Source organism: Triturus cristatus, chromosome 6 (assembly GCF_964204655.1).
Source record: "Triturus cristatus chromosome 6, aTriCri1.1, whole genome shotgun sequence".
NCBI lineage: Eukaryota > Metazoa > Chordata > Amphibia > Caudata > Salamandridae > Triturus > Triturus cristatus.
In genome coordinates, this window is record NC_140589.1 from 1,921,008,943 (window position 1) to 1,921,022,529 (window position 13,587).

At 47.3% G+C, this 13,587-nt stretch overlaps 1 protein-coding gene across 1 annotated transcript in view; it reads right to left on the reverse strand.

Annotated features, from left to right (window-relative positions):
- LOC146822470 (NACHT, LRR and PYD domains-containing protein 3-like) overlaps window positions 1-13,587 on the reverse strand; it is a 580,768-nt gene that overhangs the window by 534,174 nt on the left and 33,007 nt on the right. Inside the window, exon 3 of the mRNA XM_085613585.1 lies at window positions 9,475-9,776. Coding sequence (XP_085469711.1) covers window positions 9,475-9,757 — 283 coding nt within the window. The 5' untranslated portion in view covers window positions 9,758-9,776. The remainder of the gene's footprint in view (window positions 1-9,474; window positions 9,777-13,587) is intronic.

Sequence of the window (13,587 nt, forward strand, 5' to 3'; positions counted from 1 at the left end):
TGAAAAGATACCACGATTCGTGCCTTTTAGCGATGCACACCTGAATGGGACACTGTCTGAGAAAGAGGACGACGACATTTTACAAGAAGCAATTCCATCGCATCGTCGATTAGATACAACCAATCCACGAACATTGTTCCAAGACCAGAGTGTTCCGGGGAAGGAACGATACGACTTAAGACCTAGACTAAAGAACACTTAAAAGACTTTTCTCTTGTGTAGTATTCTATCCCGGTTGCAGGGTCACGGTAGGAGTCTGATTCACGACCTGAGTAGTGGCAATAGGCCTGCAGGACCTACAGTGTCATAAGACGGTAGACAATCGTGATTTAGCGATTGAGGAAGTTTGCCGTGAGCATCCATTAGTAAGAGGGAAACTACACTAGGCAAAAGAGAGAGAAAAGAAGAAATGAAGAAAGCATCCTGTAAAATAATGTACAGTCGTTTCAGCATAACTTTATGTATCATTATATCATTGTGTATTGTTTTGGCATTTGTTGGTTGGATTATTTATGCTTTGCAGCCAAAAGTTGTCTCCCCTTCTTCCTCTTTGTCTTCTCCTACTATCTCTCCACATCTCTTTTATACTCTTCCTCCACATGAACTCATTAGAAGAACTGAATATTATAACAATTCCTTTATCCAGTTATTACACCAGCACCAGTTAGTGGTCAATACGACTGACTGTTGGGTGTGTGGACTTATGCCACATACCACAGAGAAAGGAATTCCATATTTAGTTCTCCCGTTTTCTTATGAGGGTTTCGTTTGGGCTTACTTCGTCATTTTCTCCAATGCTTATCAAAACAAATTCAGACGATCTGTTAGTTCACATGTTAGCGATCCGGATTTTAGTCATAGTTCTTTGATTAAGGGAATGGTAGCTATGGCTAAAATCATGGAAAACAGTAAAATCTCCATTGATGAAAGAAAAGCGTACACTAACTGGAACGTCACCCAATATATGTCTAGTCTTAGAAGTAAAGTTAGAAAAGGAAAGTCCTCACCGATTTGGACTATACCACATCAGGGCAACTTCTGCTTACAGATAAACGATCGCTCTTCTGACTCTATACAAAGTAATAACTGCTCCCACACGTACGTTTATTCCTCTCAGAACTCGCCTCCTCTAGTACCGTCTCAAGGCACCTATTTCATCTGCTATAATAGAGCTTATACTTGGTTACCAACGGTTTTCTCTGGTACTTGTTTTATAGCCTTTCTTCTTCCCCCTACTTACACCGCTTCCGCAAATCATCATCGAACCAGATACGGCAGAGGGATTATTGATTCAAAGGACACAGCAGGACAAGAGGGAGGAGATTTCCTTAAAGGATTTCTTCCCTTCTGGGGTCCACTGGCTAGCAGCAGAAATATAAGGCAACTAGTCCGTGTCGTAGAGACTACAATAGACATCACTGTAGGAGCCTTAAGTAACATCACGGCAGAACTACAGGCGGATCGTCTTATGACATTACAAAAATCGAGTTGCCTTAGACTTTGTTCTCGCAGATCGTGGTGGAGTATGCAAATTGATCGGGTCAAGTTGCTGTATTTTCATACCTAATGACGCTCCGACAAGATACCAAGCTATCTCCAAGTTGCACATAATCTCTGAGTCTATTCATCAGGACGAAGGAGATTGGTCTTTTACAGAGTGGTTTTGGGGACTACTGTCCAAATGGGGTTGGAAAGCATTGACGTTTCTTGGTATAATCTTGACCATTATTTTCTTCTGTTGCCTTTGTATGCACTGTGGTCCCGCTATCTGTGACCTCTGTGCTACTATGTGCATCCCAAAACCCAAACCACAAGTAACCGAGAACATAAGAATGATGTTGCAGCAACAGCTCGATGACCTCATGGCTATCGACATTGACTCAGATTAGCATGAGTCTATCTTGCCTGAGTTCTGGCACAAGGAGGGTCTGAGGAACTTCGATTTTCGATCACGATCGAATCGACCCGCCATTTTGTGGCCCGCCGCCATTTTGTGTTGCCATCACTCAGGCAGCACGGCGAACAAAGTCTATTCTGCTTTTTCTGTAGCCTGGTGTCGAAATACGCCTTCTGCCTCTATTTACAAAGCTGGTGGTGGAACTAGCCGAGTACACTAATCCCTGTCTGGCTTTTCTAATCCCCGTCTCAACTATCTGTTGATTCACACTATTCTTTCCTGACCGTATCTTATCGACTGGCCTTCACTGTCTCCTGCTAGCATTCTCTTGTTTCACAACTGTCCTCCAACACACACAAACGTATCTCGCCACCTGCAAGTTAGTTATGAGTCTGTTAATAAATTAGATTGAGGGTGGGGTGACAAACATAATTGGAGGAGAGGTCTCTTGAGTCATCCGACACTTTTGTTTTCAAACCTTTCCTATTGGTTCTATCTTGTTTTCTAACTTTTCTTATTGGCTCTTTCTGTGTGTTTTGGGAGTGCTTTTGGAAAAAATATACAAACTCTATACAGTAAAAAACCCTGTGCGCCACAGAGTGAAGTGGCAGTCTCCTGAGAACCTACTTTGTGTACTTCTAGGATAACTATACTAGCTGCAGCTAAATAAATCTGATCTTCTAACGCCAACAGAGTGTCCCGTGTCTCTGTGTAGCTAAGCAGGTGAACTCCGGAGACTTGGGCGTACCCTGCGCCGCCAGACCCAAAAGGTTCTGGTTCTTCAGCTCAAACTTTCGCAAATGCGAGACCTATTGCATTGCAAATGATTGTTTTGCTTATTGGATGGTTCTCCTTCACACTTTTGTTGTTGGCACCCTTGTACTTTTCTTGTGTTTGCCTGTCCAGCTTGCATGATTCTGGTACTTTGGTTTGTTGGTAGTTTGGTGTTGGCGTGTGGGTTGTGTTGTGATAAGAAGGGAGATGGTGCATGAGTGTTTGTACTTGTGCTCCTGTGTTTTTTTCTATCTACTTTATTCTTTCTGCATGAATCGCCACCTTTAATTTTCATGCTACTTTTCAGAACTATGTTATGTTATTTATTTCTTGCATTTGTTCTGATACCGTTCAGAGAGTTTTTGTATTCCCTTGTAAAGGAAGGAGATGTGTTGTTATACTGCTGCTCAGGCTGGGTGACTGTGTGAGAGAATGTTGGTGAGTGGAATGATCATGTGTGTGAGAGTCAGTTGGTGGATGGGCGGAGCAGCAGTGAGGCTGCTCCTGGTGGGGCTCTCTTATGTAACATCCTACCTGAATAAAGATACCTGAAGAAATCTACATGGATGGACTATTTGCAACAGTAGTCCAGAACACTCCATATCAGATACAAGAGACATTCTTTCGGGCTATCAAGTCCGAGCACAGACCATTGCTATGGGGGATGGCAGCCCCATAATTGCACTTAAGAAACTCCAGAAAGGAGTGTATGATGGGGACTGGCTGTTCCAGATCTTCGGAAACATTATTGGACCTCTCAACCTATAAATATTAATGGGTGGATATTTTCCCCGCTCGAGGAACCGGCATACAGGGTTAACTGACGGGCGATGGGTAAAGGCAGTTACTTGATGGAGCTATACCGGAAGAGGAGAAATATTATGCACCTCCTGGTGCACACACGCACAGTGGTTGAAGCATGGCCTAAGGCAACTACAATGACAGGCTGAGAGGCTAAACTCACGGAACAGACACCTCTGAGGGTGGGAGATCACTTTGGAGAACTGAACCGCTTAGAGGGCTTTCAGAAGTGGAGCCTTATAGGAATCAACTTGCTGGGGGACATCTGGAAGGGAGGCAAGATGGTCGAATTCGATAGCTTGTCGGAGGAGTTCCAGTTGGGGGAAGGGGAGTGTCTCTGGTACCGGCAACTACGACATGTGCTACACCACCATCTGAAGGAGGGAACTTCGATACCGGAGTAGTCATCGCTCGAGGACAGACTCCTCCTAGATCCCATGATTGATAAGGCGATTTCCCTCACCTATCGAAAGCTTGTGAACATCTCCCCGCACTGTATGGGACCCCTGAGAGAGGACTGGGAATCACATGTTGGTCTACTCGGGGATGATGATTGGGTTGAGGCCCTACAGAGCCCCAGAGAAATAGCTATAAGGGCACGCCTTTGACATGTCCAGCTCCGCATTCTTCATAGATCCTATGCCTCGCGAATGATCCAATTCCGTATTGGTAATTTTGTGCCAAAGTGTGAGAAGTTGGCCTGGCATATGCTGTCCTCTAGTTATAGGGGACACCTTGCACCAGTCCAATTCGACTCTTATGGTGATAGGTTAAAGACAACCTTTAAAGAAAGCTATCCTAGTGGTAGCTGTGGAGAGCAGCCTTCAGGCAAGTCTTGAAGGAGTGTTAAGCTTATTGTTTTACCATAGATAACCTCTTGGATAACCAAATGAGAGAGTAGTCCACACAGGTATATATATAAAATATATGTATTTATTCTAAGAATAATCCCACTAGTCTCTTTATTAGGCTAGAGGTAAAGATACAATTCAATAAAGCATTAATAGTTACAATAAATAGAACCGGTTTGAGGCAGTGTATGCAGAAGTAGGCACCGGAGAAGCCTACGTGCAGGTCTGAAAAACATCCTATGGTGCACCTACCCAGTTCCAATCCACATAGTCTGTCTGGGGAGGTGGGAGCACCTCCCTGCAACAAGATCCCTATTGTCCAGCTGCCGTGGCTGGAGTTCTGCCCAGCAACTGCAGCCAGAGTCGTGTGGGTGGCGGGTCGCATCCATTTTGTAATACGTGTGCACTTTTAAATTGGTGTCTTAATTCTGCCGCTTTTCCCATATCGCCCCTCTAGCAGGGGGGAATCATGCCCTCACTCCCATGGCTGGATTGGGGGTATGATTCCTACATGTTTTGACACCAAACACGATATGGTTCTGTGTAGCCATTCTCAAGTTATCACGCTATCAAGATTATTTATAATGCGGTTAAGAGTATATGGTATGGCTACACTACAAACAACCCAGCAATAGTTTTACGAAGGTTGCAGAAGGGGCCTGCTCAGGTAGGGGTTCCCCCTCACACATATCTCAGCACCCTGCCTTGTAGGATTAGCAAGGCCTGCCTTGGGGGTGACCTATGAGGATATATGTGTTGTATTAAGTGGGATACAGGATACCTATATCCCTGTAAGGGGTGCAAGCACCACCTTACCCAGACTACAGTAGTGGTCTGGTGGTGTCATTTGGTATGACTGTCCTAGGGGTGGCACAATAAGTGCTGCAGCCCCTGGTAGGCCTCTGAGGGACCCATGCCCTGGGTACCTAGGGTACCATCTACAAGGGGCTGACAGGGTGTTCTCAGTATCCAATTGGTAGGTACCTAGGGTACTCACATCAGTTTAGAGAAGAAGAAGATAGGCTGGGGTCCTGGATAGCAGGGCCACAGCCTGGCTAGTGTCATAAAACAGTCAAAACATCAGCAAAAAGTTGGGGGCAACTATGCAGTCGATGCCACTCTCCTACACCGAGGAATGCACAAGGGGATGTGGGGAGAGAGGGTCTTTCTTCAACATACTGTGGGCCTGCCCCAAAATCCAGACGTACTGGGAAGGCCTGTCCCGAGTAATGGCTGAAGTGGTGGGAGAGCCGGGTTTGATTGGCGCCGAGGTGGCACATTCTAGGAGTAACAGGAGAGATCACATGGCCACAGTGGGCCAAGACCTGGTTGGCATTGGCAGGGGGGGTGGCCAAGAGGAACATTGCCCGTGCATGGGGAGCAGGAAATGCCCCGCCAGTGGAATCCTGGAAAAGGGACATGGATTGGTGTCACAGAGCGGAACAATCAGTCTACCAGAGCAGGGGCTGCCCGTACAAATGGGAAAAGATATGTGGAGCGTGGGCAAAGTATAGGGGCCATTGGGCAGAGGATTGAGGATTGTTCCAAAGTCTTCCAAGAGAGAATAGGCAAGTAATACTTCCCTGGAGGGCAATGGTGGCAACAGCGAACCAATTGGAAACGATGTACGATGCGATATGGGGTACAGGTAACACATGTAAACTCATGGGACTCTATGATTTTATGTATGATGTATATCTGAAGATTGTAACATGTTTAATAAAAAGAAGTTTTAAAAAAATTAATATGTATTTAGTGCGTGCCAAGGGATATCATCGTTGAAGCCTGCGCTCTGAGTAGAAAGGAGGAGTATCCAGCGCTGCTCCATTCCCCATTTCAAAGAGTTTTTGCTTGTGCCAGGAGGTATTGGTTTCAAGTACGTACAGCTCCTTTATCTGCCGTGTGATGGTGATCGATAAAGTGTGCACTCATTTTGGATGTGTTTCTTTGACACCGGATGTTGCGTCGGTGGTCAATAATGCGAGTCTTGACAGCTCGGGTGGTCATACCAACGTACATCAGTTGACATGGACATTAAATCAGGTAAATACAATTCTTGGTATTGCAATTGGTGTCCAGTCCTGGTTATTTTTTAGACCTACTTCTTTCGTATGTTTTGTCAGGTGACACACTCCAAATTGGCCCCAAGGATTGCCCTTTGACTGGAGTCAAATTCCAGAGTGTGCTTTCTGTTTGTTGTTGCTTGGTAGGTGGACGGGAGTGAACCAGCATATCCCATAGGTTGCTCATGCGATTCAAGGCAAAACGTGGCATAGGGATGTTCAGGATACCACATTGTATGATCCTTCAGTGTTTTCTTATCACCTTCTGTATCCTGTTGGAATTAGCTCTGTATGTCCTTACACAGATGATAAGATCTCCCTCCTCTCTTCGTCTGGGTTCCAGCAGTGCCTCTCGTTGTTATTATGAGCTCTCTTGTGGGAATTCTTTATCACGGATGCAGGGTAGTTGTGGGCTTCCAGGTTTTTACTCAGTAGGGAAGCTTTGTTCTTGAAGTTAGCAATGGAGTTGCAAGTTCTGCGCAATCGTAAAAACTGGCCGAAGGCAAGGTTATCCCGAAGTGCCTTGGGAGGATGACTGTTGTAGCGCAATAAATTGCTGCAATCTGTGGGCTTCTTGAAGGTATTGGTCGACAGCTCGCAATTCATCAATGTAATGGTGAGGTCCAGGAAATGGATCTCTGTGGGAGAGACTGTGCGTGTGTACCTTAAGAATGGGCTCAGTGTATTTATCCATTCGTAGATGGAGTTGAAGGTTTCTTCATCTCCCTTCCAGAAGATGAGAATGTTGTCTATGTAGCGACGCCGTATCAGGATGTTCCTAGAATACGGGTTGTTGTTATGAATCTTGGTGCACTCAAATTCAGCCACATACAGGCATGCCAGGCTGGGGCTAAAGTACTCCCCATTGAGGTCCCCTGGATCTGGTGGTACAAGGTGTTTTGAAACAAGAAGAAGTTCTCTTTCATTGCTATAGTAGCACAATCCATGATGAAGCTAATCGGGGTCTGTGAGCTTCAATTCTCAGCTAACAGGCACGCCTCCACAACAGTCAGAGTTGCTTCTTGGAGGATGTTGGTGTACAACGCTTCCACGTCTAAGGTCATCAGAAAGCTGATCTTGTCGCTTCTCTCTGTCTTCGCAATCAAATTCAGAACATCTCTGTTACCTTGAAGGTATGAGGGAATTGTCTTCATGAGGGGTTGCAAGAAGTGATCACAAAATTTACTTAGAGGTTCCAGAAGGTAACCTATGCCAGAAACAATGGTGTGAACCGGGGCCGGGACGATCCCCTTGTGAATTTTCGGAAGGAAGTAAGGGTCCTGGGTTCCATGTTGATAAGGAATTCTGCTTCATTCTTTGAAATCCATCCTTGTGCTGCAGCTGAATTTACAAGTGACCTAATCCTAGTGGAAAGGGAGTTGGTTGGATCGGTGGTAATGCGTTTGTAGTATTTTTCTTCGGATAGTTGACGCAAGCATTTGTTGTTGTAGTCTGTCGTCTCGAGAAGGACGATTGTTCCTGCTTTATCTGCTGGCTTTATTATGATGGAGTCATCATTCGTCAGTTGTTTGATGGCTTTTCTTTCTTGGAATGAGATGTTGTTGAAGTGTTTTCTTGTGTTCATGGAACCAACATCCTTGATGACAGCTTGTTTGAAGATCTTGTGTGGCGTCATGCCTTCATGGGGGGTAAATCTGGAAGGGGCTCTTAGGCCCGTGTCCGCCTTGATGCATGGTTCTTTGTCCTGGAAATAGGCCCTCAATCTCAATTTCCTGAAGAACCCATGAAGTTCTTTGTGAAGTCGTAAATGATCTTCTTGGGGAGTTGGTACGAATCCAAGTCCTTTCTCTAGTACTTTTTGTTCAATAGGGGTCAGCTTTGTTTGTTGTTCTTGCTTCTGAGTTCCATTTGTTATAGTGATTGTGGTACTGGTTGGTCTTACCACTGGATATGTTTGTGTCCTACTCTTCTTGTGCCTCTGCCACTGCCCCAGCCTCATCCTAAAAAAGGTTGCTGATTTGGGTTGTATTGGAACATGGGAGATAAATGTGGTTGGGGCAGTTGAAACAATGGGTTCCATGGTGGTTGCTGTCCAAAATAGGGGCCCATTGGGTATTCAAATATCGGTTGTGGTGGGTAGCCTCTGTTGTTCCTTTAGTACTTCAAGACCACATGATAGCACCACTGTTTTAAATTCCCTATAAAGATTTTTTTTTAGGTTACCAGAGCCTGTTTTAGCTATACGGCATCTCCAAATGAAAAGATTTAGAATAAAGAAGCCCCCAGGCCCGTCAGGCATTACAGTGCTGGCGAGACAAGGAGCACCCATGATGAAGCATGACACCCTAAAAGGGTTTTCAGATCTTTCTGCGACACATATAAAAGTCATCTGGTTCAACTATCCGTGACCACTTGGAAGAGGAGGAAATACTCCAAGCTTAATAAATAGCAAACTATCCCTGTCATCAGACATTCATCTGCTCCATACATTGTGGGTGTGATAACTGTGTTCTGTGGAGGGCATGGACAAGCTTCGCATCACTAAATTGGAGCCAAGCCTTGAAGCTACTCGTCAAAGCTAATCTGGAGAATCAGAGAGTTTGGCAGCCAACTCTCCATCTTGGAGCAAGAACCCAGCATCCTGGTCAGTAAGGAGCACGTGTCATCTCATCTTTAATAATGGTCGGTGGTCAGTATCACTTCATAGATCTGGGAAAAGCACTGACAGCGTGTGAGGGTTTCCCCATTACAACTGGCCACATATGATCGTACAGCTTACCCCATCTATAACTCTACGGAATCTTCTCACAATACTAGTTTGTTCACGCACCAGCACTGTGTAGTTAGTGGCAGTGCCGAGGAGCAGCTTCACATACCAAATACTAACGCAAACTACCACAACAAACTGTGCACTCCACTCACAGGAGGAGACTCAGCGACACATCATGGTTAACATAAAATATGATTGATACCAGACCAAGAGGACCTCAATGTGCATTGCACCGAACGGGTGGCTTTGAAAAGTAATTTCTATTATTCTAAAAATGAGAAAAACATCGTAAATGTTTCAATTTGGCCAACAAATTGGACCTTGGGGTGTGATCTTGAAGGATCATGCCCCTCTTACCTCGCTGTTGCTCCTCTCTGAGTCTGGCTGCCGGCTCCATCAGACTGACCTTGGAGAAGACTTCGATGGTCACATCAATTGCTGAGTCCTTGTCGTAGAACTTTACAGGAAGGTTCTTGGTATCAATCCGGTCTGCTTTCTCCAGCTTTCCTCGTGGGATGTTTCTCAGCCCTTTGACGTCGATATCTGATAATTTATCCTTAAACCTTTTGAAGTCAGCTTCGGTGAGATCCTCCAGGGCGTGGAGCAGGATGTCACCACATTTGCTGCCTCTGTTCCCCATGGCTCATGTGAGGATACACCTGAAAAAAAATGTTGGGTTGTAAAAATAAGGTCTGTTCACATAGCCGTGGGCCATGGAAGTCAGGTAAATGATCACATTCTCCTCACACCTGTACACTATGTTTGAATGAATTAATGAAACCCACTCAATATAGCATAACTGTTTGCCAACTAGGGCGTCCTGGCCTACTGTTCGAAATAACAAAGTTTCACTCAGAGGTACAGGAAAGTATAGAGTAGACTGTAACTCCTGAAGGCTGCATCGATGCCAGATTTCCAGGATGTCCAGATGAGAGAAATACATGGAGCTTATTGAAGTCCCCCACATGCCATACCAAGGTGATTGAACATGGCTTTGGCAATGAGGAGCCAGTGGAGATGTTTCAGCTGGCTTGTGAGGGAGGAGCTTCAGTTGCGTTCACTCCATCCTTATTTGGCTCACTGTGCCACTCCGGACGGGAAGCAGGAGTATGTTACTTTTGGTCCTACTCCAGCAGACACAATCCAAGCCTTACTGCTAGGCCGCGTCCAACCCAGACTTGTGCCCGCTTCATTGGGTCTCATCAGTGAGGTGCCCTTCATTTACAGAGAAGCCACATGTTTGGATCGGGATAACAAGAGAGTAGCAATCTCCTGAATCTCCTCGAATGACAACTTAAATTGACTACATCCCCTGCGCATGAGCATGCCCTAAGACACTTTATGATAGACCCAACACAGAGCTGGCATTTGCAAGTACCTGTAACTTTAGACGATCGCTAGGTGCAGCTCAGGATGCTGGTGGCTTGCAAGACAAAAGGGGAATATACTTGACAACATTGATATAGAGCTATAGTTTTGCTTTCAGGCATACTTAAAGGCAACACGTGTGCAGGATAGTTACCACCAGGATTTTTACCGAAAGAAAATTGCAAGAGAACGTTTTGAGATAGTGAGCCAGCTCTGGAGGTAATAGCTTCTAGACTCGAGAACCTAGAGGGAGATTTTACAAAAAGAAAACACCTCCCAGTCCAGCCAATGAATAGTGTCTCTTCTTTCTCACATCCTGTCTTTTCTGCAGTGATCCAACTTCAATTCACCCACCAGCAGCATGTGTCCAGGGAACCAGTTCTGCCAAATGTGCATCCAGCAGTCACCCATCCATTCCTCCAGATCCTCACAACTGAGGCAGCATGACTGTCCCCACCTAGAGAACACCAGCCAAACAGAAGAGCGACACATCATGGCAGGAAACCCAAGTTTGGTAGGGTCATGATACGAAGGGCTAAATCCAGTAGAGAGGTCACCAGTGCAGGTTTCTCCACAACACCTCATTCATGGAAGGAATCCCACTGAAGGAGCCTCCTCAGAACTTCTTGAACACATTAACAGATGTTCAATTAACACTCAATTCTAAATATCAATCAACTGACAAAATCATATGCAAAAAGAGTTTACGACATGGCTGTGCAGGCTGGCACAAGCTCCAAAGAGCCATGGTCTTCTTGGAGCAATGAAAAAGGTTCCCTCAAGGGTGTCCCTGGAACGGACTCTGCAAATGAAAGCTCCAAACACAGGACACATTTCATGTCAAACTGCCCAGTGCTTGAGAGCCTTCTAGGACCTATCAGAATGCGTCCCTTGGAGGGTAAGGGAATCCTAGTCTCAGTGCATCCACAGTCACTGGCTTAAACCTGGGGCCAGGCTGAAGCTGAGCCTTTCGAGGTTCCTCCAGATTCAGCCATGAGGTCCCCGCTTTGGAGACTGTGAGTGCACACGTCATGGTTCCTGCAAGATATCATGTCAGTGAGGCATCACCTTCCTTCCACCTCACACCTCAGCCCTCACCCCTCACACTCTCTACTGACTGCTACAGGACAGCAGAAGGGAATGGAAGGGAAGAGGTGGAACCAAGGAGGGCCCATATGAAATCCAAACCTCCAGGGCCAAACACAACAGATCCTGGCAGTCAGAAGGATGAAAGTCATTCTGGAGGTTTAATGTTCAATAAATCATACTGCAGACCGTCAATGATCAATGAAAGAGCCACAAATGCACAATCAGCAGCCCGGGGGATTCAATGTATCGTGTATGTAGAGTGTCATGCCATTATACATACCGTGTTGGTGCCATTTCTTAAGCTTGTACTAATGTTCAGTGTAAGCGTTCAAACTTTGCATAAGTGTATATCTTCTCATCCCCATGTGCCTTGCCACGAGCCATCTTCCGTGATCGACCTTGCGTCGCGGTGTTCTGGTTCTAGGGTACCTCTGTGGTTGACAGTAGGAGTCCAGGAACCGGGGCGCCTGGAAGCCTCATGGTGACCCCTTAGGGGCTCTACCTATACATGTCTTCATACTTACCTGTGCTGTGGTCTGGGGTTTTCTGTTCAGCCTTTGGAAGGCATCACACTGAGCCTGCACTCAAGAGGTGAGTCATTCCCTGGCAGAAGACAACGTTCACTGAATGGACAGGCCAGGTCCTCGTGGGGAAGACTTTCCCCAGAGCTTATAAGAGTTATTATTCTGAACATGTCATATTCAAGGTCTAAAGTATCCACAGGTGAGATGCTCCCGCAAACACAGAGGCTCTATAGGTGAGTTGCTCCAGCAGGAAGAGGCTCCCAGGAGAGCTGCTTCAGAAGGCAAGCAGGCACGGTACCAAGATGAACTGCTCCAGCAGGCACACAGGCTTGCAAGATCCCCAGGTGGGCTCCTCTATCCGGTAGACAGGGTTCCCAGGTGACCTGCTCCAGAAGGCAGGTATATTGGGTCCCCGTGGGGCTGCTCCAGCAGGCAGGCTGAGCCCTTTGGTGAGCTGCTTCAGCAGGAAGGATGGGTTATCAGATGAGCAGCTCCAGCAGGCAGGCAGAGTTCCATGGAAGGCTGCTCCAACAAGCAGGCAAGACTCCGAGGTGGGCTGCTCTGGCAAGCAGGTAGAGGTCTTCAGGCGAGCTCCACCAGCAGGCAGATAGGCAAGGTCTCAAGCTGAGCTGCTGTAGCAGGCAGATAGGCTAGGTCCCAGGTGGACTGCATGAACAGGTAGGCAGGTTCCTTAGGTGAGCTGTTCCAACAGCCATGCAAGATCTCCAGGTGGGCTACTCTATCAGGTAGGCAGGGGTCCCCAGGTGAGCTGCAACATTAGGCAGACAGGCAAGGTCCCCACAGGAGCTGCTCCAGCAGGCAGGCAGAGTTCCATGGAAGGCTGCTCCAACAAGCAGGCAAGACTCCGAGGTAGGCTGCCTTGGCAGGCAGAGGTCTACAGGAGAGCTCCACCAGCAAGCAGACAAGCAAAGTCCCCAGATGGGCTGCTCTAGCAGGCAGGTAGGGTCCCCAGGTGAGCTTCTTCAGCAGACAGGCAAGGTACACACGAAAGTGGTGTACTTAGGTGAGCTGCTCCAGCAGACAGGCTGGGTCCCTGGGTGAGCTGCTCCAGCAGGCAGGCCGGGTCCCTGGGTGAGCTGCTCCAGCAGGCAGGCTGGGTCCCTGGGTGGGCTGCTCCAGTATGTAGGAAGGGAGGGTCCTAAGGTGAGCTGCTCCAGCAGGCAGGCTGGGTCGCTGGGTGAGCTGCTCCAGCAGGCAGGCAGGGTCCCTGGGTGAGCTGCTCCAGCAGGCAGGCTGGGTCCCTGGGTGAGCTGCTCCAGCAGGCATGCAGGGTTCCCTCGTCAGCTGCTCTAGTAGGCAGGCTGGGTCCCTGGGTGAGCTGCTCCAGCAGGCAGGCTGGGTCCCTGGGTGAGTTGCTCCAGCAGGCAGGCTGGGTCCCTGGGTGAGCTGCTCCAGCAGGCAGGCTGGGTCCCTGGGTGAGCTGCTCCAGCAGGCAGGCAGGGTTCCCTCGTCAGCTCCTCTAGCAGGC